Source organism: Thalassophryne amazonica, chromosome 20 (assembly GCF_902500255.1).
Source record: "Thalassophryne amazonica chromosome 20, fThaAma1.1, whole genome shotgun sequence".
Lineage (NCBI taxonomy): Eukaryota > Metazoa > Chordata > Actinopteri > Batrachoidiformes > Batrachoididae > Thalassophryne > Thalassophryne amazonica.
In genome coordinates this window covers 30,335,686-30,361,247 of record NC_047122.1, presented here as the reverse complement: position 1 = coordinate 30,361,247, position 25,562 = coordinate 30,335,686, and the positions used below count along the sequence as shown (strand labels likewise).

The window sequence follows — 25,562 nt, the reverse complement described above, 5'->3', positions numbered from 1 at the left end:
GGGGCCAAAAGAAAGGCAGTGCAGGCCAAATGTGGCCCGTGGACCACAGGTTGGCCAGCCCTGTTTTAAAGCACATTAGTGTCCATGACTGATACAAAGTACAACAATTTACAACACAATGTTTTGTCTGTAAATGTCAATTCCTCACCTGAATCCCAGCGTGGCTACACAGGTAGAAGTCAAATTCGGACGGGTGCGTGATGGTGCTGTCCACTGTTGTGCCAGCTGGGACATTTCCACTCTTCCCAACCTGCAGCAGTTTGTCATATTATAATCAGCACTCGCACAGTACAGCACTGTGACGTAACGCTACAACACGTCCAGTCAACTCCTACTCACCCTTTCAGCTTTGTCAGAGCAGAACAAACGCGTGTGGTGGCGTTTTTGCACCACAATGTAGGTGATGCCGGGCCTGTAGTCCTCCTCTAGACTGATGCATGCCTTCCGGATGGCTATCAGCTCCGGCCACGCTACCTGAAAATCAGAGGGGGTGGAGACAATATACATTAAATGAATCATTGTGAAAACTGCTTTTTTTGTGTGTTTCAACAACCTTTACTGACTTTCACTGCAAGACAAATGATTTTTCTACTCCAAATTTAACACATTCTGTCAAATTAAATTTGCTTTAATTCACTGGATTGCAATGTTAGAAAAAGGCAGCTAGTAAATAAACCAAGTTTAAGAGACAAAATATGCCATCAATACTGCAGTTTATCCCCACTGAGTGTATAAGAGACTTGGGTGGTAAACTATCACCAGCATGACGGCAATAATCTCAAAATGAACACGTAATTACCAATTTCTCACCTGTTTCATCTGTCCTTCAGACACGCCTCCACGATAATAGATGATGCGCGTGGGCTTGAAACGTGTGGACTTATAAAACTGGATGAGCAGCTCTCGAACCATATTGGTCAGGTCCTGAATGACCTCCTGACTGAAAAGCTGCTCCTGAAGGGGCACAGGGAGAATTGACAAGTACCATAAAAATTATTAGTTTATGATGGCTTCACCAGATGTTATGAGTGATTTGTCAAACAAATAAAAAAGCAACAACAAAACTCAATTAAAATTCTGGATGAAGAGATTAAAAGCACCTGGCAGACAGGGGCGGGGGGAACCAGATTTCTAAATAAAGTTTATGCTTTAGTTAAAACTGTGAGTACTAGCTTATGCATGATAAAAATGAAACATCACAGAAGAAGGTACCTGAGACATGTCTTGTCGAGACGTCTGAACGCGGACCGTGGCACAGTATCGGCTCGGGTGGCCATCCATGCTGCCCACGACTGCGGCGATGGACGGTTTCTTCCCATCGCCTGCTGGTGGATGTGTGACGTCAGCACCCAGGAAGATGACAGGCTGCTGGAACACAGAAGGCCTGAACCAAAAACGATATGGAAAGATGACAAAGACAAGGAAGATACATGAGGACTTAAGAGTGCAACCGAAGCAACAAGCGCATAATCTCCATGAACCCACGCTACCTGGCCAAAGTTGATGACCTCACCACTGACAAGTGAGGCTTTTTGCAGAAAGCTTTTACAAAGTACAGTTCAGTGATTTTGACCTTTTGACCCCAAAAATCAATAGACTTCTTGGGGGGTTCACTATGTGTAATGCATATACCAGGCCAGTCTCATTCACAAGTAACATACTGCATGACTATGGAAACCATTAATCACTGAATGTGTCTTTTTGAGGCAACTTTATGCTAACCAGCTGCCTGGGTGAGCCACTGGTGGCTGCAAAAACAAATTCAAAGACTACACGCTGACCTCTGATGAGGCACCAGGACATTGTTGATGCCGCCCAGTTTGGCATTGATCTTGAGGCAGAGGTTGGAGAGGGTCTGAGGGGACGTCTTCACTACATTCTTCACCTGGACACACTGGGTGGCCATGCCAAGGAGGGTGTCCCCCACACGTTTCACCTCAGCTGTACAGAAAACGACAAGTAACACATTACTAACCAGTTTGTTTCAGCAGAATTTAAATTATTTCAAAGACGAACGCTTGTCACTACATTTTCCTTTGTTCATCTACTAGATGTTACATTTCCCTTATTTACTGAAATGAACAAATCTACAATTTCCAAGTGCTGACCATAGACAGGCGTTTTGCCGGGCAAGATGACCACAATGAGCTGCAGGCCTACGTAAGACATCTTGAGGTGTTTGAACATGGGCTCCACACTGTCAGCTCCTTGTGCATATTTACAGAAACATGGCTGACCCTGAATGGGCATCCCAGCATCCTTTGAGATTTTTCGCAGCTGGTCAGTGAAGCTCCTACAAAGGAATAACATCACATACATGCTCGTTAGAAGTGAGTAACAGGAGGAATGTGCACATAATAACTGCATGTGAGAGCTATGCAATAGTAGGAAAAGCACATTTTTGTATTACAGTTCAAGGTCATGCAGACTCATAATGAGCAAATACAGTAACGAGCCACTTGATATCAGTTGCATGCATGTTACAAAGTCAATTTATGAAAATTAATTGTGGAAAGAAAAAAAAAAAAAAGAGTCTCATTCTGGTTTTGCTCTGTCACTTCCTCTTGTAGTTGTTGAGTAGCTTTCAGACAGGCCACAGCAAAAGTGTTAAAAACCATGACTCACTTTAGCAAGTCCTCCCGACACTGTTTCTGGGGTGCAAAGCAGGCCACGGCCCAGACTTTGATCTCAATGCCAGCATAGAACTGCTTCCCTCTCATGTCCCACACACCCTGGTTGGGCGTGGCCACGGTTTTATTCTGTGGAGAGAGTCCCTACTCTCTTAGTCAACCCCCGGTTCAATCAGCCAACACAATTGATACTACAGCCAAAACATGCAATAAACACAAACATGAGTCCAGTGCATCCAGAAAGTGTTAACAGCACTTCACTTTTTCCACATTGTGTTATGTTACAGCCTTATTCCAAAATGGAGTAAATTCTTTTTTCCCCCTCTCAAAATTCTACTCACAACACCCCATAATGACAACATGAAAGAAGTTTTTTTTTTTTTTTGCAAATTTATTAAAAATATAAAATTAAGAAATCACATGTACATAAGTATTTACACCATTTGCTCAGTACTTTGTTGATGCACCTTTGGCAGCAATTACACCCTCAAGTCTTCTTGAATATGATGCCACAAGCTTGGTGCACCTATCTTTGGGCAGTTTTACCCATTCCTCTTTGCAGCACCTCTCAAGCTCCATCAGGTTGGATGGGGAGCATTGGTGCACAGCCATCTTCAGATCTCTCAAAAGATGTTTAATTGGATGCAGGTCTAGACTCTGGCTGGGCCACGCAAGGACATTCACAGAGCTGTCCTGAAGCTATTCTTTTGATATCTTGGCTGTGCACTTAGTAGTGGTGCAGCTTAGCTAAAATTTCTAGAACATTTGGTATTCCATAACATTTGGAACTCTGTGGCATTCACGCAAAAGAATTCAATCTTTGTCTGATCAGACCAGAGAATTTTGTTTCTCATGGTCTAAGTGTCCTTCACGTGCCTTTTGGCAAACTCCAGGCAGGCTGCCATGTGCCTTTTACTAAGGAGTTGGTTCCATCTGACCACTCTACCATACCGGGCTGATTGGTGGATTGCTGCAGAGATGGCGCTCCTTCTGGAAGGTTCTCCTCTCTCCACAGAGGAATGCTGGAGCTCTAACAGAGTGACCATCAGATTCTTGGTCACATCCCTGACTAAGGCCCTTCTCCTGTGATTGCTCAGTTTGGACGGGCGGCCAGCTTCAGGAAGAGTCCTGGTGGTTCTGTCGCACTGTCAACTGTGGGACCTTATATGTGAACAGGTGTGTGTCTTTCCAAATCATGTCCAGTCAACTAAATTTATCCCAGGTGGACTCCAATTAAGCTGCAGAAACATATCAAGGGTGATCAGGGGAAACAGGATGCACCCAAGCTCAATTTTGAGCTTCATGGCAAAGACTGTGAATGCATATTTTTTATTTCATTGTCATGCACAGTATTTTTTCTGGTGTCATGTACAAAGATAATAATAAATTCTATTCTATTCATATGTACATGTGATTCATAATTAAAAAAAACTTTCATACTGTCATTATGGGGTATTGTGTATAGAAGTTTGAGGAAAAATGTATTTAATCCATTTTGGAATAAGGCTGGAACATAAAATGTGGAAAGAGTGAAGCACTGTGAATACTTTCTGGATGCACTGTGTTTGCAATACAAACATAGTGAGTCAATACATTTCACCTGAGTTTGCTAAAACTCCAACCTGTTTTATTGTATTAGTAGGATGGTGTGTAGCTAGTAAATGGTACTGATGTGAATCGGGGGCACTGTGCCTTAGTGTTGTTATTTAGGCACAGAACATTCTTACTCTATGTTCTGCTTTGTTTGTTTACACACACAGAGAGAGAGAGAGAGAGAGAGAGAGCGAGAGAGAGAGAGAGAGAGAGAGAGAGAGAGAGAGAGAGAGAGAGAGAGAGAGAGAGAGAGAGAGAGAGAGAAAACGCCTGCACTCCCATTTCTTCATGGGAGTGCAGGCATTATGTGGAGTGTCCACACTTAGGAGGTTGGGAGGCACCATTTAATGACTTTCAATTACATTAACAAGATATGCCAAAGGCCATTAGTGACCACAAAGACACATCAGGAAAAACGTTGGAGCTGCCGTCTCCAAGGTCATCACAAAAGTTTAAAGTCTTTTAAACTTTAAAGAGAGTCTTTAAAGTCTTTTAGACTTTAAAGAGTTTAAAGTCGCGTTTGGTTAATCTTTTAATACCTGATGAAGTTTTTATGTAAGCAGAAAACAGACCAATGCTTATCCCACCTCAAATATGCAAACAGTCACTTCAGGAAGTCGTACTTTATATTAGCATGCAGTTTTAAAATGAAAGATACAAGTGCTTCATTTATACCATGTGATCAGAAACATGGGAAAATCTGTCGGTCTACATTTAAGAAGTTTTCACTGGAAGCTAATTCGACTCTACGTCCCAGCAGGAAATGGGCCAAACCATTCACAGCAACACTGCTGTGAGGGGTCTCAAAATAACCACTGTTGTTTAAACAGCCAATAGTGTGACTGGAGCTTGACAGAAGATACAATGATGTAACAATCTACATTGACACCAAGGGTTTTTGTTTAGTTTTTAGGTTTGTTTTTGTTTTGCTCTGGATCCAGATCTGAGTCATTTAATATCAAGTATCTGCCAATACAGACTCCTGATCTGATACTTGTATTTTCCAAGATAATATACTGGCACACAGATAATGCAAGTACATTAAAGTTAATCCAATGCATATGCTTTATAAATTAACAGCTACACAATGCACTGGGGGGGGGGGAGTTACCTCTTAGCTGCTCTGTAATGTTTTAATTTTTATTCAACAAAATTAACATGGAATTTAAGCTCTCATGAATTCTACTTAGTGCAGGATTTTAGTGGCTTTCATGTCAAAGAAAGGGGGATGTGTCACCTCTGACCACTAGGTGTCGGCATTGTTAATTAAATTGATGGCATGATGGAAGAGAAGCTAAAACTGGATGGTTCAAACAAACGCCTACTGTGACAATGGAAACGACAAAGCATGGAGCCAATTGTGAAAAGAACGCTGGAATCATCTAGACCAGTTGTGCTCAGCCAGTCAAGAGCATGCACCACCCCAGCTCACTGTTGACTAGCTAGGAGAGAGCAGCAGTAAAAATGAGCAGGTTAACTGTGCAATAATTCTGATGAAGTCTGCAAATTACACATATTGCAGTAGTTCCTGTCATTACACAATCAATGCATCCTCAGAGGATGTAAATCAGACATTAAAATCTTTACTTTCAGTTTCAGATGCAACTTAGTTGTCAGTGTACTAATATGGTTGTGCATGTAAGATGAATTTGTCAGGTTGTAGAAAATTAGAAATTCATTTGGCTGTTTTGTTTTAAGCAATTAGTGAGTTTCGCTCCACACACAGATCAGAGGGCAGAGTTAGAAAATCCCAATATGGGGAATCTAGCACACTGTACAACTGATAGTAACCATTTTGTTGCTGGGCGTGCACGAGTCTTATCATCCTCCATTTAGCATGTACATTCTTTTTGCCTCATACACACAATCCATGAATCTCAAATCAGCTTCTTGCCCCTGCAAAAAGGAAATAACTTCTGTGACAAAGGTCTATACTGTTGTTAAAAAAGAAAGAAAAGAATCACGGGGACTCCTGGTCCACATAAAAATGCCCCCATTCTAGTCTTCCCTCAATAATCTGGATGCAAACAAGTGCCACCCAGCGTCACAGTTTCAATGTATGACTGTGGTCGGTGCACGCACCAACACACATTCTCAGGGCTCAGCTTAGTGGAGATTCACTGGGTGCATCTCACCAGTCCAGTAACTAACTGTTCGTCCTGTCTCCCAGGGAATTATATTAGTTTGTTAAGTAAGCCAGGTCAGGTCAGGTCAGGGAGCATGTGCTGATGTCATGCATTGGCGCATCCATAATATTAAGTGTGCACACTGCGGTATTTTTCATACTTCTGATGCAGTGTCAATGAAGGGAGAAGAAACCATTTGAAAGGAGACATGCACACTTGACTGATGAAATGCTCCACAGGATTAGAACACAGGGCAGGTTCCAGGTCTGCATTCAGGATCACAGTGTGAATTAGTAGTAACAGTTAGAATAACTAACAAATGAGAGACTTGGTCACAGGTCTACAGTTTACTGGGGGGGAAAAAAGCTTATTAGAGATATTAAAATGATTAGTTTTTGATTAATTCCTATTGCGTTTTGTCTGCCAACCTGGAACACCACCCAATGTGCCAGCATTCCTTGAGTGACACCCCCCCTCCCCATGTGTCCCAGAAAGAGCAGCCACTGACCAGTACTCACCCTGCCACAGTCCCTCCCTGTGTCTGTACTCACCCGGCCCCCATACTGCAGCATGGGCGCTGGGAGGACACGCCCTGTCACCTCTGTCATGTCATTGTGCACCACAATGCCAAATTCTTTCAGATAAGGGTCCGGGCCCCCAACCATACTGTTACTTTTGACCTGGAAGGATAAGGGGTAAAAAATATATTATGCAGCATCATCGCCACTTACCAAACTCTGAGCCAAGGGTGCAAAGTTCAAGATCTTCAGTGGAAAAATACACTGTAATTTCTATTACAGCTTTTTAATTTCAATATTTTATGTCAATTATAATTTATTACGTATTTCTATCTTTCAGCACAGTACAGATAGGTTTTGCCACATTATTACTTCACTGCCTTTGTGCATGTGAGAAAATCAAACTGAAGAGGAAATGGCACGCACCAGTCGGCTGATCTCTTCCTGCCTGTCAGGGGCTGAGCGAGCTGTCGCTTTGATCATGGTGGACGTCTGGTTGTCAGTCAGTTTCTTGATACAGCGCTGGCCTGCAACAATGTTACAGACCTACAGTGCAGGAAGAGACACACCATGTATTTTTAAGACCTGAACCAAAAAGAGACAAAAACGATGAACAAACATTAATGGTATTTCTGTCTCACCTCCAGGGGAAGGTATGTGTGCTTCTGTTCCTGCCCCACTTGTAAGCAGGGCAGATGTGGATACTTGAGCTGTAGATTGTACTTCTGCTTGAAATACTGAGCTACTGTGCACTCCATGGCTTGGCCATTCTCTAACTGTAAGGGGAACCTATGAATACATGCAAAACAAATTTAATTTACATAGTACCAAATCACAACAAAGCTGACTCAAGGCGCTTCACACAAGCAAGGTCTAACCTTACCAACCTCTAGAGCAAGCACACAGGTGACAGTGGTAAGGGAAAAACTCCTTTTGATAGTACTGAGTAAGAAACCTCAAGCAGACCAGACTCAGGGGGGTGAACCACCGCTTAGGCCATTCTAACAGTTACAAGGTTTTTACAAAGTTTAAGAAAGGTAAAAAAACAGAAAACAGGAAATCAAGACAACGTGACACAATAACAAAAAGAATATGCATTTGATGAGAAGTCCACGCAGGTGGTTATGCCCCGGCAGGGCTCATCCAGCAGTCCTCATGCTGTCAGAGGCCCTGCTCCAATGGCAATATCCATTCCAAACACAGACTGCAGAGTGCAGTCTGTCAGTCTGGCACCATGTCTTCAGTAGCCATCCCGCTATCCATACCTCAGACAGAGAGAAAAGGAGCAGAGGCCGAGACCTGTTCCATTACTAATAAAATGAATTTAAAGGGATAGGAAGCATAGTTCCATACTATGCCACTATGCTAGCCATTTGAAAAGAAGAATAAATGTGTCTTAAGCCTGGACTTGAATGTCTCTACAGAATCTGTTTTATCTCCATAGGGAGATTATTCCACAAAGCAGGTGCACAATAACACAAGGCTCTGTGGCCTATAGACTTTTTTTCTTTTTTTTTTACCCTAGGGACACAAAGCAGTCCCACGCCCCGAGAACGCAGAACCCAGGCCAGTACGTAGGATTTAATTAGGTCAGCAAAGTAGGGAGGTGCCAGTCCGTGAATAATTTTTATAGGTTAATAGCAGAACCTTAAAATCCGACCTCACAGAGACAGGAAGCCAGTGAAGAGACGCCAAAATGGGTGTAATGTAGTTGAACGTTCTGCTTCCTGTCAAGAGTCTACATTAACTCCACATTAGAATGTGGAAAAAACATGACCAAAGTTGCATTAATCAAGTATTTATGAGGATAGTATTTTGGACTGTGTCACACTTCTGTATAAAGATGAATGTAATAATGGAAGTAGTAGTAGAAAAATAAATTAATTAAATAATGCACCCTCTCTGGAGGATGGTGCTTACGTTTGGTGGCTGGCAGGTCGTCGTGTAACATTGCACACTCGATACTTCCTCTTCATCTGACCACAGTGTGTGACCTCAACCTTCAAGCCTGTTCAAAATGCACAAGGAGCAGAATGAATGTTCACAGCAACTTGAAATATTTTGAAATCTTAGGTATAGCTCCTGTGAAAGAAATGTAGTTTCTGCCATGTGAGACTAAATTGTTTTTAGAAAGGAAAATGAAAAACACAAATTGCACTTCATAATATATATATATATATATATATATATATATATATATATATATATATATATATATATATATATATATATATATATATATATATATATATATATATATATATATATATATATATATATATATATATATACACACACACACACACACATACTGATTTGGAACAGTGTCACAAGTATCTTGGTCCACAACTGTCAAATATGAAATGATGCTAGACACTTAAACTTGGAGAACTTGCACATTAAAGCAAGTATTTGATCGGCCAATCACATGGCAGAAATTCAGCACATGGATGTAGACGTTTTTTTTGCTTGTTTTTGTTTTTGTAACTTTATATTTAAGTTTTAGTTTTTTTCAAACATAAAAAAACACAAATTATTAAACAACATAATAGACCGACTCGACCAAAAATGAGATACATTCAGAATTGAAGATACTGAAAGCCACAATGCATTGCGTCTTCTCTATGTATGTATGTGTATTTAAACAACTGCTTACATCAAGAATAAATATATGATGTCCATTTTTCCCCAAAACAGTTTCCCTTTGACGATTTTATTATGTCTGACCAGTAGGTGGCGATTTTGGGGCATTTCCAAAATATGTGATAATGTCCAGCTGATGACTGTCCACATTTCCTCCAACAATTGCCCTGTGTATGACTTTTGGTCTGATGTTCTTTGATTTTAGGTGTTGTAAAGTATCTCACTGTGTTCTTCCACATAAATTCTCTCCACAAATCTGAACTTGAGGTTGTCGTGATAGTTTTACATATATTTAACTAATCATCTTCTGTTAAATTAATTCCGGCTTCTTTTTCCCATTTCTGTTTTATGTATATAGTTGAATTTGCTTGTCTTATTTGCAGAAAAGAATATGTTGAAGAGACATACTTTTTAGTAAGTTTCCCTTTACATACATCCAAAATAAGCCCAACCAAGTCATCAATTTCTTGTTTTGTATTTTTGATATTGTCACTGAAGTGATGTCTCAACTGAAGATACCTGTAGAAGTCATCCTTCTCCAAGGCGTAATCAATTGCTAGTTGTTGAAAGCTTTTTATGTTGCCATTTGATATTTTCCAATACGAAGTTATCCCTTTGTTATACCAGTATTGGAATTTGCTATCAATTTTGGAGGGAGTAAATTGTGTATCATAAGCAGGCCAGCACAAAATTCGTGCAGCTTTTTCAAAGGCGTCTTTTCTAAATTCTTTAAACAAATATTTAATGGTGTTCTTATGTAAACATTTACACTGTTTAAGAGTGATTTAATTTTCTGTTTGTCTCCCAAAATAGAGGGAAGGGGAACACCAATCTCTGCTTGATCAATTCCTTTCCATTTGGCATCCTCAGTTGAGTCACACCACAAGACCAAAACTCTAAGCTGTGCGGCTTTATAGAAACATTCGACCATGCTCTTACTTAATTGTACCTTAATTGCATGGTTTCGTATTTTATTCGTGGACGTTGTTTATTCCAAATGAAATTAGAAATCATTCTGTTCCATTCAACAAATTGCCTGGAGGACACTTCAATTGGTAATGCCAAAAATAGATATAGTAATTTAGGGAATATGGTCAATTTTATCATTTCAATTCTGATACATGTTCATAAGGAGGAGCAACCATCTCTTCAAATCTGCTTTAATACTGTTTGTCAGGGGGTCATAATTGTGTTTAAAAAGATCATTTGAATCCTTGGATATTTGGACCCCTAGGTATTTAATTATACAGTTGTTCCAATTACACTGTAAACATTTTAGGACATTTTTTCTCCATTTATAATTGTAAGTGAGGATTTGAGTTTTGTGGAAATTTAATTTGGAACCACAGTATGATGCAAATGTTTCAAGTACAGTTATTAATGTGGTTAGGCTGGTTTCAGGTTTGGTAAGTGTAAGCAAAACATCGTCAGCGTATAGACAAATTTTATATTCTGTGTCTTTTACAAAGACGCCTTTGATATTATCTGTTTCTCTGACTGCTTGGGCTAGGGGCTCAATGTAACATGCAAACAAGGTTGCGCTGAGGGCGCATCCTTGCCTGCAGCCCCTTTTCAGTGAAATTTCAGCAGAGAGATCCCCATTAATTTTTATCCTGGCTGTGGGGGAGTGATATAGTGATTTGAGACACTGGATAAACTGATCATTAAAACCAAAACATTTTAAGGTCAGAAATAAAAACTCTCATCGGACAGTCAAAAGCCTTTTCGGCATCAAGGCTTAGGCCAACTGACTCTGTATTTGTCATGTATTTTACAAGGTGAAGGGCTCTGCGGATGTTGTCGTGTGTCTGTCTCCCTTTCACAAATCCCATCTGATCAGTATCTATTAGTTCTGGGATAATGTGTTCTAGTCTTTTTGCCAGGATTGTTGTAAATATTTTATAATCTACGTTTAGTATTGATACAGGCCAATATGAGCCACATTCAGTTGCATCTTTCCCTGTTTTAGGTATTACAGAGATAAGGGCTTGATTCCAGGATTCAGGTATTGTACCTCCTGTAAGCACATAATTAAAGCAAGATTTAAGCAAAGGTATAATTTTTTGTCTAAAATATTTGTACCACTCTGACGGAAACCCATCAGAGCCAGACATTTTATTTCCCTTTAGGTTTGAAATTGCTTTATCGATTTCTTTTTCTGTTATTATTTGTGTAAGTTTTTGTTTTGTTCTCTTCCTATCGAGGATAAGTCTAATTTTGTAAGAAAATTCTCTACTATGATTATATCTGCTGCAGGCGGCTGAGAGTATAAATTTGTATAATAAGTAATGAAGGATGTCTGAATCTCTTCTAAATTATATTGTACTGTGTTATTAGCTGGGTTTCTTATCTTGTGGATATTGCGGTTGGCTTGTAGTTTTCGTGTCCTCCAGCCAAGTGATTTTTTTAGCTCTTGGACCATTCTCATAGTAATTTTGTTTGATAAATTTTGCTTTCCTTTCTATGTGATCGTCATATAAATTGTTTAACTGAAAGAATTTTTTGCAGCATATCATTGTCATTTCTCATGTGTTGTTGTTCTAAGAATTTTAGTTCAGCAATCTTGTCTGAAATTAGTTTCTCTTTCTTTTTAATTGATGACCACATTATAAGCTTTCCTCTCAAAACTGCTTTTGCAGTGTCCCATATTACACTAGGTGAAGTTTCTTCATTATTGTTATGATATATGTAATCTGTTAATTGTTCTTGTACATATTTTTTAAGGTCTATATCATTAAGGAGGCTATTGTTAAGTCTCCAAAGGGTTTCTTTTCGCTTAGTATCTAAATGTAACGTCAAATATACTCCTGCATGGTCTGAAACATCTCGTATTCCAATTTCACATTGAATAATTCTGTGCCTGTCTGAGCTCAGCATGAAAAAATAGTCTAGTCTGGATAACATAATATGTGAATGGGGAAAAAAGGTAAAGCATTTCTCATGTGGATGAAAATCTCGCCATACATCTTTCATACCCACTTCTTTAAGCAATTTGTTAATCAGTATTGCTGGAGGTTGTATCCTCTTATTTGTAGAAGAGTCAAGAGAAGGAAGTAAATGAGCGTTCCAGTCTCCAGCACACACTGGTACTCCAGATATTTCAGTACAGGTTGAATTTTTTTTTTAACAAACTGCTTATCATTTCCTGGAGGGCGATAAACATTAAGTAATGTCACTTTTTTATGATCAATCAAACCCTTTACTAGCACATATCTTCCTTCAGTGTCAGAAATTTGTGACGTGAACTCAAAATTGATTTTGTTTGAAATAAGAATTTCCACTCCTCTCGCATTTCCTTTTTTAAAAGATGAATAGTAAGTATGTTTGAACCATTTTTTAATTTTTTCATGCTCAGTGTTATTAAGATGCGTTTCTTGCCAAAATATCACATCTTGTTTCTCACGTTTAATTTTACTGATTATTTTACTACGTTTTATTGGGTTATGTAAGCCGTTTACGTTAAGGGTAATGAAATTATACTTTTGTCTATTAATTTTACTTAATCAAGTCAACACAATATACATTATAGAGTATATGGCTAAGCATAAACAAAAGGGTCGGTCTGGAAGAACAGTAATAACAGTAATAACAGTGATAAACAACATAATATAACAGTGACTTCCACAAGTGAAGTGAATTATCCACTTCGGAGTTGAGAGGAGAGTCCCTAAGGAACAAGGGAGCCCCTGACAGCACGGGCTGCAGGTCAATAGCAGCGCACATAACAGAAAAACAACAATGAGGAAAGTGTCATGTGTTGTTTCACGTCAAATAAAGAAGAAACTCTTAAGAAGCATCTGCATCACGGCGAAATTCCTTTAATCTTTCTTGGATACTTTTGATCCTTGATTCCCATGTGCGTCGTGGAGAATCAACTTTTTGCCAGTGTGGTTTGGACATCCTCGCGCCCGCTAGTCTTCCCGTCATCGTTTGGGTTGTAACGTTTCCGTCTATCACTCCTTTTTGCTTCAGGTCTTCTGCTGTGTCTCCTGCATTGTTATAGATCACGGGGCCGGTTTGAAGGTGGACACGTAGTCGTGCAGGGTGCAGAGTCTGAAAACAAATGTTTCTTTCTTTCAGCGCTCTCCGTATGGGCATGTATGCTTTTCTCTTTGACAGAGTGTCTCCTGTATAGTCGTGTTCAAAGAAAACACGTCTTTCCTTGACCATAATGACTTTCTTGTTCCATGCTGATCGAAGTACAAGTTCTTTAGTCTTGAACTCGAGGAAGCACATTACTATAGATCTTGGGTTGGGGTCCCCGGGAGGCTGAGGAGCATTGGAGCAGTGGCAACGTTGTATTCCCAGAGTGGTATGGGGAAGAGACAGCTCACTTTTAATGAAATTCTCGAATCCCATCATATCATTCCCTTCAGCTTGCTATTTTATTCCGTGGATCTGGATGTTGTTTCTGCGGGAAAATGCTTCAAGTGATTCAAAACGAGTTTGAAGCTCGTCCTGAAGACCAAGTGTGTAGGATAAGGCATCTTTCACATCCGCGCTGAATTCCTCCATCTCTGTTACTCGCTCCTCGGTTGCTTCGATTCTGTCTTTCATTTGGTTAACATTGTTCTCCACATTGTTGAGTCTAGAGTTCATTTCTTCCCTGAACTCAGAGAGGTCATTCTTGAGTTGTCCGGTTTTGTGACTGAGCTCTTGGACCTCAGCGTGTACTTTTGGATTTCGGCGATAATGCTAGCTCTCATAGCCTCCATGTTATTGGCGCTTATATTGTTAGCTTGCATGCTATGCTCGCCTAGCTTGTTGCTATCGCTCTGGTCTCTGTCACTTTCACTCGGTGAAAAAGTCTCTTCTTTGTCAACTTGGATATTTCCTCATCTCTTTCTTTTGTTGCCCCCTGGCATACTTGTTAAGCTACTTTCTGATTATAATTTAAGTGTATAGATGCCAGGGGAAGTTGGACCCACTGGAAGATGTAAAATTAAGCGGCCGCTCGTCTATCCACCATAGTGGAAGTCTCGATGTAGACATGGTTAAGGGAATTTGCTGAAGTTCAAACCAAACAGAATGGAGAAGGAAAGTGGTGTTGAATGTGACGTAGTTGTTGGTGCCAGATGGGTTTGTTTTGAGCTTTTCATAAACTACTGCCGATCTACTGAGATTTTGCACGCACAACCATCACTAGGGTCTAAAGAGAATTATCCAAAAAAGAACATACATCTGGAGGGGAAGAGAATTCCTCTGGGCATAATGCCTCATGGACAGTAGAAGTCAGAATGACAAGCCATGCAGAAGAACATCTCTGAATGTACAAAATGTTGAAACATAACACAAACTGGCTACAGTAACAGATGACCACAAAGGGTTTCACTTCTGTTGATCAAGAACAGGAAAGAGACTACAATGTCCACTTGCTCACCAAAATTAAACAGTGGAAGATTGTGAAAAATGCTGCTTGGTCAAGTGGGTCTCAGTTTCTGTTGCAACACTGAGATGGTCGGGTCACAATTTGGCATAAATAACATGAATGCATGGACCCATCCTGTCTTGTGTCAACAATTCAGGCTGCTGATGGTGGTGGTGCAATCATGTTGATATGGATCAAACTATCTGAGGAATGATCAAACACTGTGTCGAATCTATGTCAGGAAGGTTTTGGGTAGATCCGAAGACAAAATGTGGTGTAATGTGATACAAGCAAGGTGTACCTAATAAAGTGGCAGATGAGCGTATATGCAGACAACATACATTTTTCAATTCAAGATTATCAAGTTTGTGTTTGAAGGCAGAAATACAAGCTTCTGATACCTCAGGTAAAGAACTGTGTTCATAAACGAGTGTGGGTTAAGCTGTGTGTTTACAGCATGACTGTGTCAGGAGTAGAAGTAGTATCTTTAGTTTGCATACCACATAAAAACGTGCCTTGCAGGCCCACGCCAACCTGTAATCTCCACAGTAAAATGGATACTCGGTGAGTCAGAGAAGCTGTGTATATGATACACATGTACACCACATCTGGTAATTCTTCATTCTCTGGCAAATTCAGTTCAATACAGAAAGTACCCGACGGAATGTTGGTATATTGTGAGTTTGCTTGTAGTGTCTGCCCACCTCTTATTTCCTTGGTGAATTTGACACGCTGCGAGTCAGTCAGGGGTTTGGTCTGTTCGTTGATGTTCTGTATATCAAGCACCTCGCACATAAACTCGATCACAGGCTGAGCACGGTAGAAGGCAGTGGCCGAGACTGGAGGCAGAAAACAATTCATTATTATTCAATTAGAAGCAATCACATAAATTAGATTCCATCACAAGCAAGAGTACTGGCCAAAACTGTAGACTTAATGAGCGGTAATGCAGTAGTGACATATTGAGAGGCATTCAAGTGATTTATTGACACTCCTGGCAGTACCTCACCTCTCAACCTTTGCCAATAGCACAACTCCCTTTAAAGTAACAGAGTGGATACTCCTCAAGGTGTGGTTTGCCAAACATGCCCCCCCAATTTCCAAAAGCCTAGGTATGCCATACCCATAGCATTAAAAAGAAAAAGAAAAAAAAAATTCAATTACTATCATTAGCTACTAACTAAACATTAGAGCTTCTGAGTGTATCATGTTGGATGGTTATTCAACCTGAAGATACTCGCCTGACACAGATCAATTCTGTGCTCTTACCATCAATGTTGAGCATCATGTTCCACATGGCGGGACGGACAGACTGATGGAAACCAAACCACACCTCCCTGCCTCCACCCAAAGGGTGGTAGTAACCCTCAGGAGGAGAAAAAAAGGATCTCCCCACTGGAGTGTACCTGTAGACACAACAACTGCCAATTACTGACCGAATCAACCAAATAAAACTTCACATTATTCTGTAGGTTACTGCATTTGGTATTGGCAGCTTATAATAACAAATTCTGATTAATAAACTGCATCACATTTGGTTTCTGTACAGTCTTATACATAAAATTGCATTTAATCCATCTTAATGAGCTCGCCAAATTCTAACGATTGGTTTGAAGTGCAGTAAGCCACAATACAGCACTCGGGAACCAGCTGTCGGTGTCGTGTTGTTTCCACTTTAAGAAAGACCAAAATGAGATGCTTTAAAAGGACATGTTGCATATTGTTTAACGTACTGTTCAACAACACAACAGCAAAGTATTTCTGACTGTAAGTGTATCTGCGCACATGTGGTCACATTAGTGGTTGTTGACGTACTTTATTGCTAATTAAACTTCTTGCTCAGCCAGTCAGCAGGTGCATTTCCAGAAAAAAGCTTTTTGCAGCATTTCTGGGCGAGTGATGTCAGTCTGAGCAAATGCAGAAACAGAGTGAAACAAACACTGCAACATCAGATGATGAAACTACTGACGAGTCATATGAAACTGAAAGCTCAGCATTCATTCAGATCAGTGGACCTGCAAGCAGACTCTTTGAAAAAGTCAGGAAGACAATATTTTCAGGATATTCAGGACATCCTACCAGCTCACAGATGCACAGGACCCTAGAGCACGCTGCCCAGTTCTGTGCTCCATACAGAGAGGAGGCAACACACTTCACCCCCAACTCTTAATATTTTTTTAAATGCAAGTACCACATCAAAATCAGCATGGTGGCTAATGGTGCAACTTGTCCTTTAAAACATAGAAGAATGGACATAATGCACGCAGCTGTTGCTGTACCTTAAGAATTTGATTTCCGCTCTGCCGTTTTCTTCATAAAAGCCTCCCTGTCCACTGTCACAGGAGCTACAGCCTCATTCTTAGCCTCTGATCTGATCGATTCCGCGGCAGACAGTATTGATCGAGTCAGCTGACCTCGGCCTCCATGACACTCGGCGGCAGCGTGCCCCCACCCCGAACGGATAGTCAATCACAGCAACCCGCACAGGCTGTGGTCACCACCAAGACGAAACAAAAATGCAGAGATCGTCCTCAGGCTTTGTGTAACGCTTGCGTTTTGTCATGGTTTGTGTCATTTGGATATAAAGAGGATAAAATAAAGAGCTGAAGTATTTATGTGAAATTTCCAAGCAAAAATGGGTCTTGCATTAAAACATTATGAGATGACACCACAGTATAGTGGCGCTAGATAAGAGTATAACTGTGCGGTACAGTTATTCCATCCTGTCATACTTATGTAATCTTTGCAATTAATCACGGTTCCATTCTCAACATTAGCATCAGTTTGTCCATATTCCATTCAACAGTGCACTAGGACGGATGCTCAAAGTGGCAAACAGTCAGAAACACGAGTACTAAGGAGTACTTTGTTTTTGGCACTCTGTAGCCATTTGATTAGCATATGCTTACAGACTGTTTACAGAAATGCACAAATTAATATCAGTAAATTATCACATGACCTCTAATAGCAAAAATCTGAGTTGTTATGAATGTTGTGCACATGTCATTTGTATCTAATAAATGTGTCTTTAAAACATTGTAATTAGGAATGTTCCCAATTATATCAGGAATGCACGTCCTGTAGTTTAGTGAATAGAGCAATTCTTGTAAAAGCTGCTCACAGAATAAATTTCTTGAAAACACATCAGTTACAAATTGTGGCACACCATGTGGATACAATCAGGAAAGATACAAGAAGTAGTGAAGCAGGGAAGTGGTGACTCCAAATATGAGAAAATAAGGCTTGAGGGTCATATGCTCAATTCCTCAATCAGACAGTAAAATCTCTTAAGGTGACCTGAAGAACCCTATGTGCGCCTGAACGGCTTGCATGGCAGCACCTTGACATTAGTAAGCAATATGAGAGTGACAATTATAAACCAGTTTGAGGATTGGCATCAGTTGTGGAAGCAAGGTATACTGTGCATCTGGAAAGTATTCACGGCACTTCACTTCCACATTTTGTTATTGTACAGCCTTATTCCAAAATGGAAGAAATTCATTTTTTCCCCTCAAAATTCTACACACAATACCTCATAATGACAATGTGAAAAACGTTTTTTCTTTACTTTGTTTTTAGATTTATGCAAATTTATAAAAAAAAAAAAAAAAAAAACTAACTAAAATCACATGTACATAAGTATTCACAGCCTTTGTCATGAAGCTCAAAATTGAGCTCAGGTGCATCCTGTTTCCACAGGATGCATCCTTCAGATGTTTCTACAGCTTAACTGGAGTCCACCTGGGGTAAGTTCAGTTGATTGGACATGATTTGAAAAGACACACACCTGTCTACATACAAGGTCCACAAGCTGACAGTGCATGTCAGAGCACAAACCAAGCATGAAATTAAAGGAATTGTCTGTAGACCTCTGAGACAGGATTGTCTCAAGTAGGGATGGGACCGATCCCATCCCGGATCGGTAACGGGTTCCGATACTGAAGTAATTCACGTATTGAAGAATACCGATCCAACCGCGACATTTTACAATCCCAGAGAAGAGCCACTGTGTATCCTCTCAACTGCTCTCTGTTTGTTTACTGCCAAGCAGTAAAGCAGAGAGTTCTCTTCTGCAGTGTTCTAGCTGCGATTAGCGGCAAATTTCTGCTCGTGTTTCTGGTTCAAATTGTCTGTTTTCAAGCACAGATTTTCTGAAAAATTAACTGAAGTGTTGCTGAAAATGTGTGTTAAAAAGTTAGCCGCTTCACTGTCTCAAGGCTGTGAAAAGCCAGCTCAGCGTGCAGCCAAGGAGGAGAAGCTGAACAGAGATTCTGTCCGCTGAAAGGGAAAAAGGGGAGAAAAACAGCAAGAGAGACAGAGGGAGAGAGAAAGCAAGAGAGAGAGATAGGGAGAGGGAGAGGGAGAGAGAGACAGACAGAGGGAGAGAGACAGGCAACGATAGAGACAGACAGAGGACATAATTTTTAGTTTGTACTCTGTAACACTTGATTTGGCAATGTAAACATGTCTCCCATATCAATAAAGCTCCACTGAAATTGAAAATTGAGAAGGAGGGACAAAGAGAGAGAGAGTGCTGTCTTTTCTCTTTAAGTCTATAAAAAAATAAATAAATAAAAGTACTTAATGCTTTCACCAAAACATCAAATCTAGGCTTTCATCTTACATACACCTTCTGGCAAATTGCAGCTGAACTTTCAGGTCTCCTTTTTAAGAAAATACTCATATAAAAGCAACAATAATGTTAATAATAATATTAAAGCAAACAGAGCTCTGGTATCGGATCGGAAAAGTATCGGTACATATCCAAATTCAGGCATCGGGATTGGGTCGGAGGTGAAAAATTGTTGATCGGTGCATCCCTAGTCTCGAGGCACAAATCTGGAGAAGGGTACAGAAACATTTCTGCTGCTTTGAAGGTCCCAATGATCACAGTGACCTCCATCACCTGTAAATGGAAGAAGTTTGGATCCACCAGGACTCTTCCCAGAGCTGGCCACCCATCTAAGTTGACTAAATGTTATGGAGTTATGTAGTAAAAACAGTCAAAAAGATGACAAAGGTCAATTTCAGTTTGGACAGAGGTCAATAGTTAAAGTTACACCAATTTTGGTAAAAAAAAAAAAAAAGTGACACAAATTATTGGTTGAGCTAATAGGATGAATCAATGGAATAGTTTTGACAGTGCTGAATGCTTGGTCTCCAAAGTAAAAGTCAAACAAGGTATACATATAATAGGTACAACATATGTCATAGAGTCCATTGGACTCTATGACATATGTTACCCCATAATATAACTAAGCATGACAGATGGCGCAAAGTATTCCTTTTTAAAACTCTTAACCAATCATTTTCATCACCTTTTACCAAAATCTGAGCAACTTAAACTTTTGATTCTTGTACAAACTAAAATTGATCTTTGTCATCCTTTTAACACCATAAATCCATAATAATCAGTCATAGATAATGCAAACTATACCTTTTTGGAATCTTTATGATCAGACAAATAAAATGGAATACCTTTCAATAGCATCCTGGAACCCTACAGGTTTCAGGATGCTGCCACATCTGGAAATAAAGTTTACTTAATTTAGAATATACCTGCCATGTTTGGTGCTTTAGTCACAAAATTAACAATCGTTATGGAAATTTTAAGCTGAGCTGCACCACCACGATGCACATGGCCAAGACAAAGGAGTGGCTTCAGGACAACTCTGTGAATGTCTTTGAGTGGCCCAACCAGAGCCCAGACCTGAATCAGCTTAAACATCTCTGGAGATCTGAAAATGGCTGTGCACCAATGCTCCCCATCTAACCTGATGGCGCTTGAGATGTGCTACAAAGAGGAATGGGCAAAACTGCCCAATGATAGGTGCACCAAGCTTGTGACATCATATTCAGGAAGACTTGAGGATGTAACTGCTGCCAAAGGTGCATCAACAAAGTAAAAAATGTGTGTGAATACTTACGTACATGTGATTTCTTAGTTTATTATTTTGAATAAATCTGCAAAAATTTAAAAAAAAGTTTCATGTTGTCATTATGGGGTGTTGTGAGTAGAATTTTGAGGGAAAAAATTTATTTACTTCATTTTTGAATAGGGCTGTAACATAATAAAATGTGGAAAAAAATGAAGTGCTGTGAATACTGTCAGGACATACTTTAGATACATTTACCATTTAAGTAAGAAAAAGAAAAAGAAAACAGTTGTCACAGAGAAGAGACAGATGGATGAGCAGCGATACCTCATAGAAGGTAAATGCCGTGTGATGACATCCAGAGCTTGAACAGAGTCCTCGGGGACCTCATTAAGGTGACCAGAGAGTGCTTCCAGTAGCATCTGAAGGCTGACCACAGACACCCACTGCAAAGACACCTTAAAAGTCTGATCTTTGCCCTCACCAGGTAACGTCACCTCCAGGTCCACCTAAGGATGGGGGGAGGAAGAGAATACAATAGGAGAAGGATGACAAAGGCAGTGAGATTAAAGATACATATGATCAGCAGACAGAAATTGGTGTTTTGTAATGCAATGTGGTGTTTGTTACAGCACATATGCTGGGGAGAGTCATACTGAACTACATCTAATGACAGTGGTAGTTTGTCTTGTTGATCGTCCCCCTAAGCTTTGGTGATATTCGCATTGTCAAGTTCATGAAAGATCTTGGAATATTAGCATTGAAAACATGAATCTATGTATATTAAGAGACGGAAAAAATAAACAGTAACGCTTCCAACAGTGTCACAAACATGATCCATACTGCATAATGAGTAATAACAAAACAAAATACTACACGAGACAGGCTTGCCAAACAATAGATGGCAATTAATGAGCTATCAGTGATATGGCTGAGGATGAACAGTCAAACACAGAGAAACGCGTCATGTCCAGAACTACAGTAGATGCTAGCTAGCAACACTACATCACAGGTTAGTCCTGTAATGACAGTGTGCTGCAAAACATTACATTTCTTTCATTCGGGCTTGGCCTAGGAACATGCACTGGTGTCAATGTGTCCACTACACTATGCCCACGCCTTGTGTCCTGGATGGCAACCTCCCATGCAGAGTCGGTCAATCCCCACCTCTAACAAGTCGCTCTTTATGCATCACAGCCAGATGACATATGGGCATCCCCTTGACATTCAGCTTTTGGAGTTTTCAACACCGAGGTACAAGCATTCCAGGTCATGTCCAATAAAATGGACTACACAGCCAAAATGTTAGAGCCAGCATTCCTTCACAGCCCAAGTGGGACCCCTCTCTGACGTCTTGTGTTAAAAAAAAAAAAGGACTGCGCTGGCTGCCAAACAGCAATAATGGACTCAATCCTGTTAAGAACAGTCTTTGCAAGCACTTTCCACAACACAGAGCAGTGTAATACCACATTAGTTTTTTTCAATACAAATAACCCTTTCCATTCCAGTGTGGGATGAGAAGTCCTTTCTTCTGGTCCATCGTGATGATACCCATCTCCTAGACTGAAACGAAGATTGTTTGCAATTTCAGGGGTGCTGTATCTCTACCCACCCGGAGAAGTTCCACTGCAATTCCACATATTCCTAGAGATTTGTCCTCTCTGAGCCATTTCACCACCTTTGCAATCACAGTAATATTTGGTGGCTTAAATGTTTGACTGACAGCTCAATCACCATAGTCCTGTTTCAAATCAAAGCCACAGCATGTTGTGACTGCGAAGGGATGAAGTGTAGCTTTGGAGGAACATAGAGGTTTGATTCCAGTGTTAGCAGACTGAAGACTGCTAGACCTCAGACTGAGAGTTACATAATCACAAATTCCTCTAAAAGACACCCCTTTTCAACCATCAAAATGCCTCTTTTTAGCTCCCTGTACAGCGTGGAATTTCCATCAAGCCGTGCACTGCGACTCCTCTGAATGATACTCAAACCCCCTGGAGGTGTAAGAGACTAAGTTTGAGTATCCCTGCTCCAACCATTTTATGTCTGACATCATCCTGCCAAATATATAATAATAAAAAAAAAAAAAAAAAAGGTTTCAAGTTCCTAAACGCCAACCATTTCTCTTTGTGGCAATCTAGAGTCATTGTCTATAAGCACAAAAGCCCTTTTAATCATTCTATCTGCATGCATGCTAATTACACAGGCTTCAAATGTTGAAATACCCACCCTGTCTCTCCCTATGGGCAGTGGATGTGCTGTGTACATGTTCCTCTTCCCATCATACCCAGGCTGCCGGTCACCAAAGATCTGCATCTTGAAGTGCCGCACCATGGTGTCCACCACCTCCCTACAACACAGAAGCATACGATAGTAATCCATAAACACAACCTTTCCTACAATAAAATATGCAACTGTATGTGTTTGTCTTCTCCTCAATCTGCAAAAATACATGGAAGTGAAACTTGATTTTAAGCATTTCCCACAAATAAGAAAAATAATATCCTTGTTTATATTTTCAGCTCAAATATTGCAAGTGGGTTTACCTGTTGACCCTCCGAGGCCGTTTCTCAGGTTTGATGTCAATATCATAGTGATAGACATCAATCTTGGGAATCTGCACTTGGAAGTGGTTGGCCAGCAAACGGATAGGTTTCCCCACCGTGCCCAGGCCGGGACGTCGCGGAGGCTGGAAGAGAGAGGTCGGGGCAGGCGGGCCTGGACAGAGCAGAGGGTATAGTTATTATGTTGCCATAGAATTATTACCTCTGTACATCTATCTCTTCTGACCAGAGGTGAAATTTACAAGTGTCCTCTTAAAATTAATAAATACATACATAATCTGCTTTAAAAAAAAAAAAAAAAAAGTTTGGATCATTGGCTGCTGTGTTGGATGTTGCTCATGGCAAAGAGAGGCATTTCTTTCAATTAAAATGTTATATTTGAAGGATGACGTCAAGTTCGCTGCAAACCCATTAATGACACCAGCATGAATGCACCCAAACAACCTCACAAATGCTCACATACATACTCTGATTGATCTGAAAGTCTAGGCAATGACCTACATTGGTCAAGAAAGGGCTGGGAAAACAATGACCTCCAATGGCAACCCACCCCCAACTCCACCCAGACACAGGGCACCCACCCCACGTGCCAAAAAAAGGCCAAACGCCTCTTAGACAGACAGCAGCAGAGCCATATGGACGGTTGCCATGCAGTGAGTCTGGGATTACCATTGCACAAAAAATGCACTACATAAACAAACTACACCTATGCACCCTCCCACATAGATACATTACATACATGTATACACATGCATGTAGGAAAACTCATTTACCCACCACTTCTATCTAGAAGTGGAGCACAAATGTTGCAATCACACAATGTGTAGAATTTAAAACGGTTTATTTAATTGGAGCATTTAAAGACCTCAGACATCCTCCAGCTACGTTGAACCTGCACAGAATGACAAATCGTACTTCACACATCAACAATAATTAACATGGAAGGAGGCATTGGACACCTGCACTACCTGTCAAAAGCTCATTTCAGTTGCAGTTTCAGGCAGCCATTTATCACTTTGTGGAACAGTGACTGCTAAAAGAAAAGAGACTGATCACTATGTAACACAATTTTTGTTCCTGGCTTCTAAATGTTATATTTCAACTGCTTATGTCTAAAGTCTATGGAAAAATTACTACATTCAGCACAAACTTTAATTTTATTTTTTTAAGGTTCTAGAAAGTTCTAAAAGTTTCTTGAAATTTCTAGATAATTCTGGAAACTTCTAGAAAATTCTGGACAGTTCTAGCAGTTAAAGAATATTCTAGAAGACTACTCAGTAGTAGTGAAGGCGAATCGAGAATATTCTTGAAAACAGACAAATTTCAAAATATTGTCCTGATCACAGAAGCAAAGTTTCTGTGGAATAACAGCTATTTTCTATTTATTTAAGGCATAACAGGTTAGGAAAACACACTGTGTACCCAGGAACAAAACAAAAATAAAAATTTGTTACATAGTGTTACAGGAGGCATGGATTTTCAAGTTACATATGACTACATCAATAAATAGACACCCGAATTGGCCAATGGGCTGATTTTAATGTTATGATTCGGTTGAGTTGAAGTCCTTTCATTCACATAAACGTACCAAAAAACTGCGGTTTGGTTTGCAAGTGTACTGAACAAATGCATTGATTGCATGTGAGGAGCTTTTGTGTGTGTGTGAGCTTTGGAACACACTCGCAATTCTGCATTTCCCCCAAGCAACTTTAGCAATGGACCATATATTGTTATTTCAGTCCATTCTGTTTGTTGTGATGTAGAACTACGGTTTCTCATTGAGTAATTATGATAATGAGCAAAGAAACATGGATTGGATGATAACTACGAGGTGCCTTCAATAAGTTCTGAGACTTTTTTCGTAGGGGCAGTTATAATCATCTCACACTCTTGTAATTTTGATATGTCATTACCATATGTCTAAGGAGATAATCTACCAATTTTTGTTATTCCAGGTTGAAAGACGGCTGTATGTGGACGTTAAGCAGACCCTACTAAATCACACTCGTCACAGCTGACTTTTTTGCAAAATGCAGTCAGGACGGGAGGACAGTTTGAAAGAGCGATACGCTATAAAATTTTGTGTTAAACTCGGAAAGAACGCTATGCAGACTAACTGCTTCAGACTGCTTATGAATTAAATTGCATTGGTGTTTCATTGGTACAAAACGTTTAAGGGTGGCAGAGAGTCTGTGAGAGACGATGAGGTGTGGGAGGGGGAGGGAAGTCAGAACACCGGAGCTG

The 25,562-nt window shown here is 40.2% G+C and overlaps 1 protein-coding gene across 4 annotated transcripts in view; it reads right to left on the bottom strand.

Annotated features, from left to right (window-relative positions):
* The window catches only part of ago4 (argonaute RISC component 4), a 49,766-nt gene that overhangs the window by 4,467 nt on the left and 19,737 nt on the right, over positions 1 to 25,562 (bottom strand). The window contains exons 2-17 of one of the 4 annotated variants that reach the window (XM_034161294.1): positions 23,301 to 23,472; positions 22,984 to 23,104; positions 21,082 to 21,263; positions 16,148 to 16,284; positions 15,583 to 15,717; positions 8,788 to 8,875; positions 7,509 to 7,656; positions 7,294 to 7,413; positions 6,868 to 7,029; positions 2,626 to 2,774; positions 2,109 to 2,293; positions 1,782 to 1,941; positions 1,213 to 1,384; positions 811 to 954; positions 340 to 474; positions 149 to 250 (exon numbers count right to left, since the gene is read on the bottom strand). In XM_034161294.1, coding sequence (XP_034017185.1) covers positions 149 to 250; positions 340 to 474; positions 811 to 954; positions 1,213 to 1,384; positions 1,782 to 1,941; positions 2,109 to 2,293; positions 2,626 to 2,774; positions 6,868 to 7,029; positions 7,294 to 7,413; positions 7,509 to 7,656; positions 8,788 to 8,875; positions 15,583 to 15,717; positions 16,148 to 16,284; positions 21,082 to 21,263; positions 22,984 to 23,104; positions 23,301 to 23,472 — 2,312 coding nt within the window. The remainder of the gene's footprint in view (positions 1 to 148; positions 251 to 339; positions 475 to 810; positions 955 to 1,212; positions 1,385 to 1,781; positions 1,942 to 2,108; positions 2,294 to 2,625; positions 2,775 to 6,867; positions 7,030 to 7,293; positions 7,414 to 7,508; positions 7,657 to 8,787; positions 8,876 to 15,582; positions 15,718 to 16,147; positions 16,285 to 21,081; positions 21,264 to 22,983; positions 23,105 to 23,300; positions 23,473 to 25,562) is intronic. The other 3 variants (XM_034161295.1, XM_034161296.1, XM_034161297.1) reach the window with 3 other exon arrangements.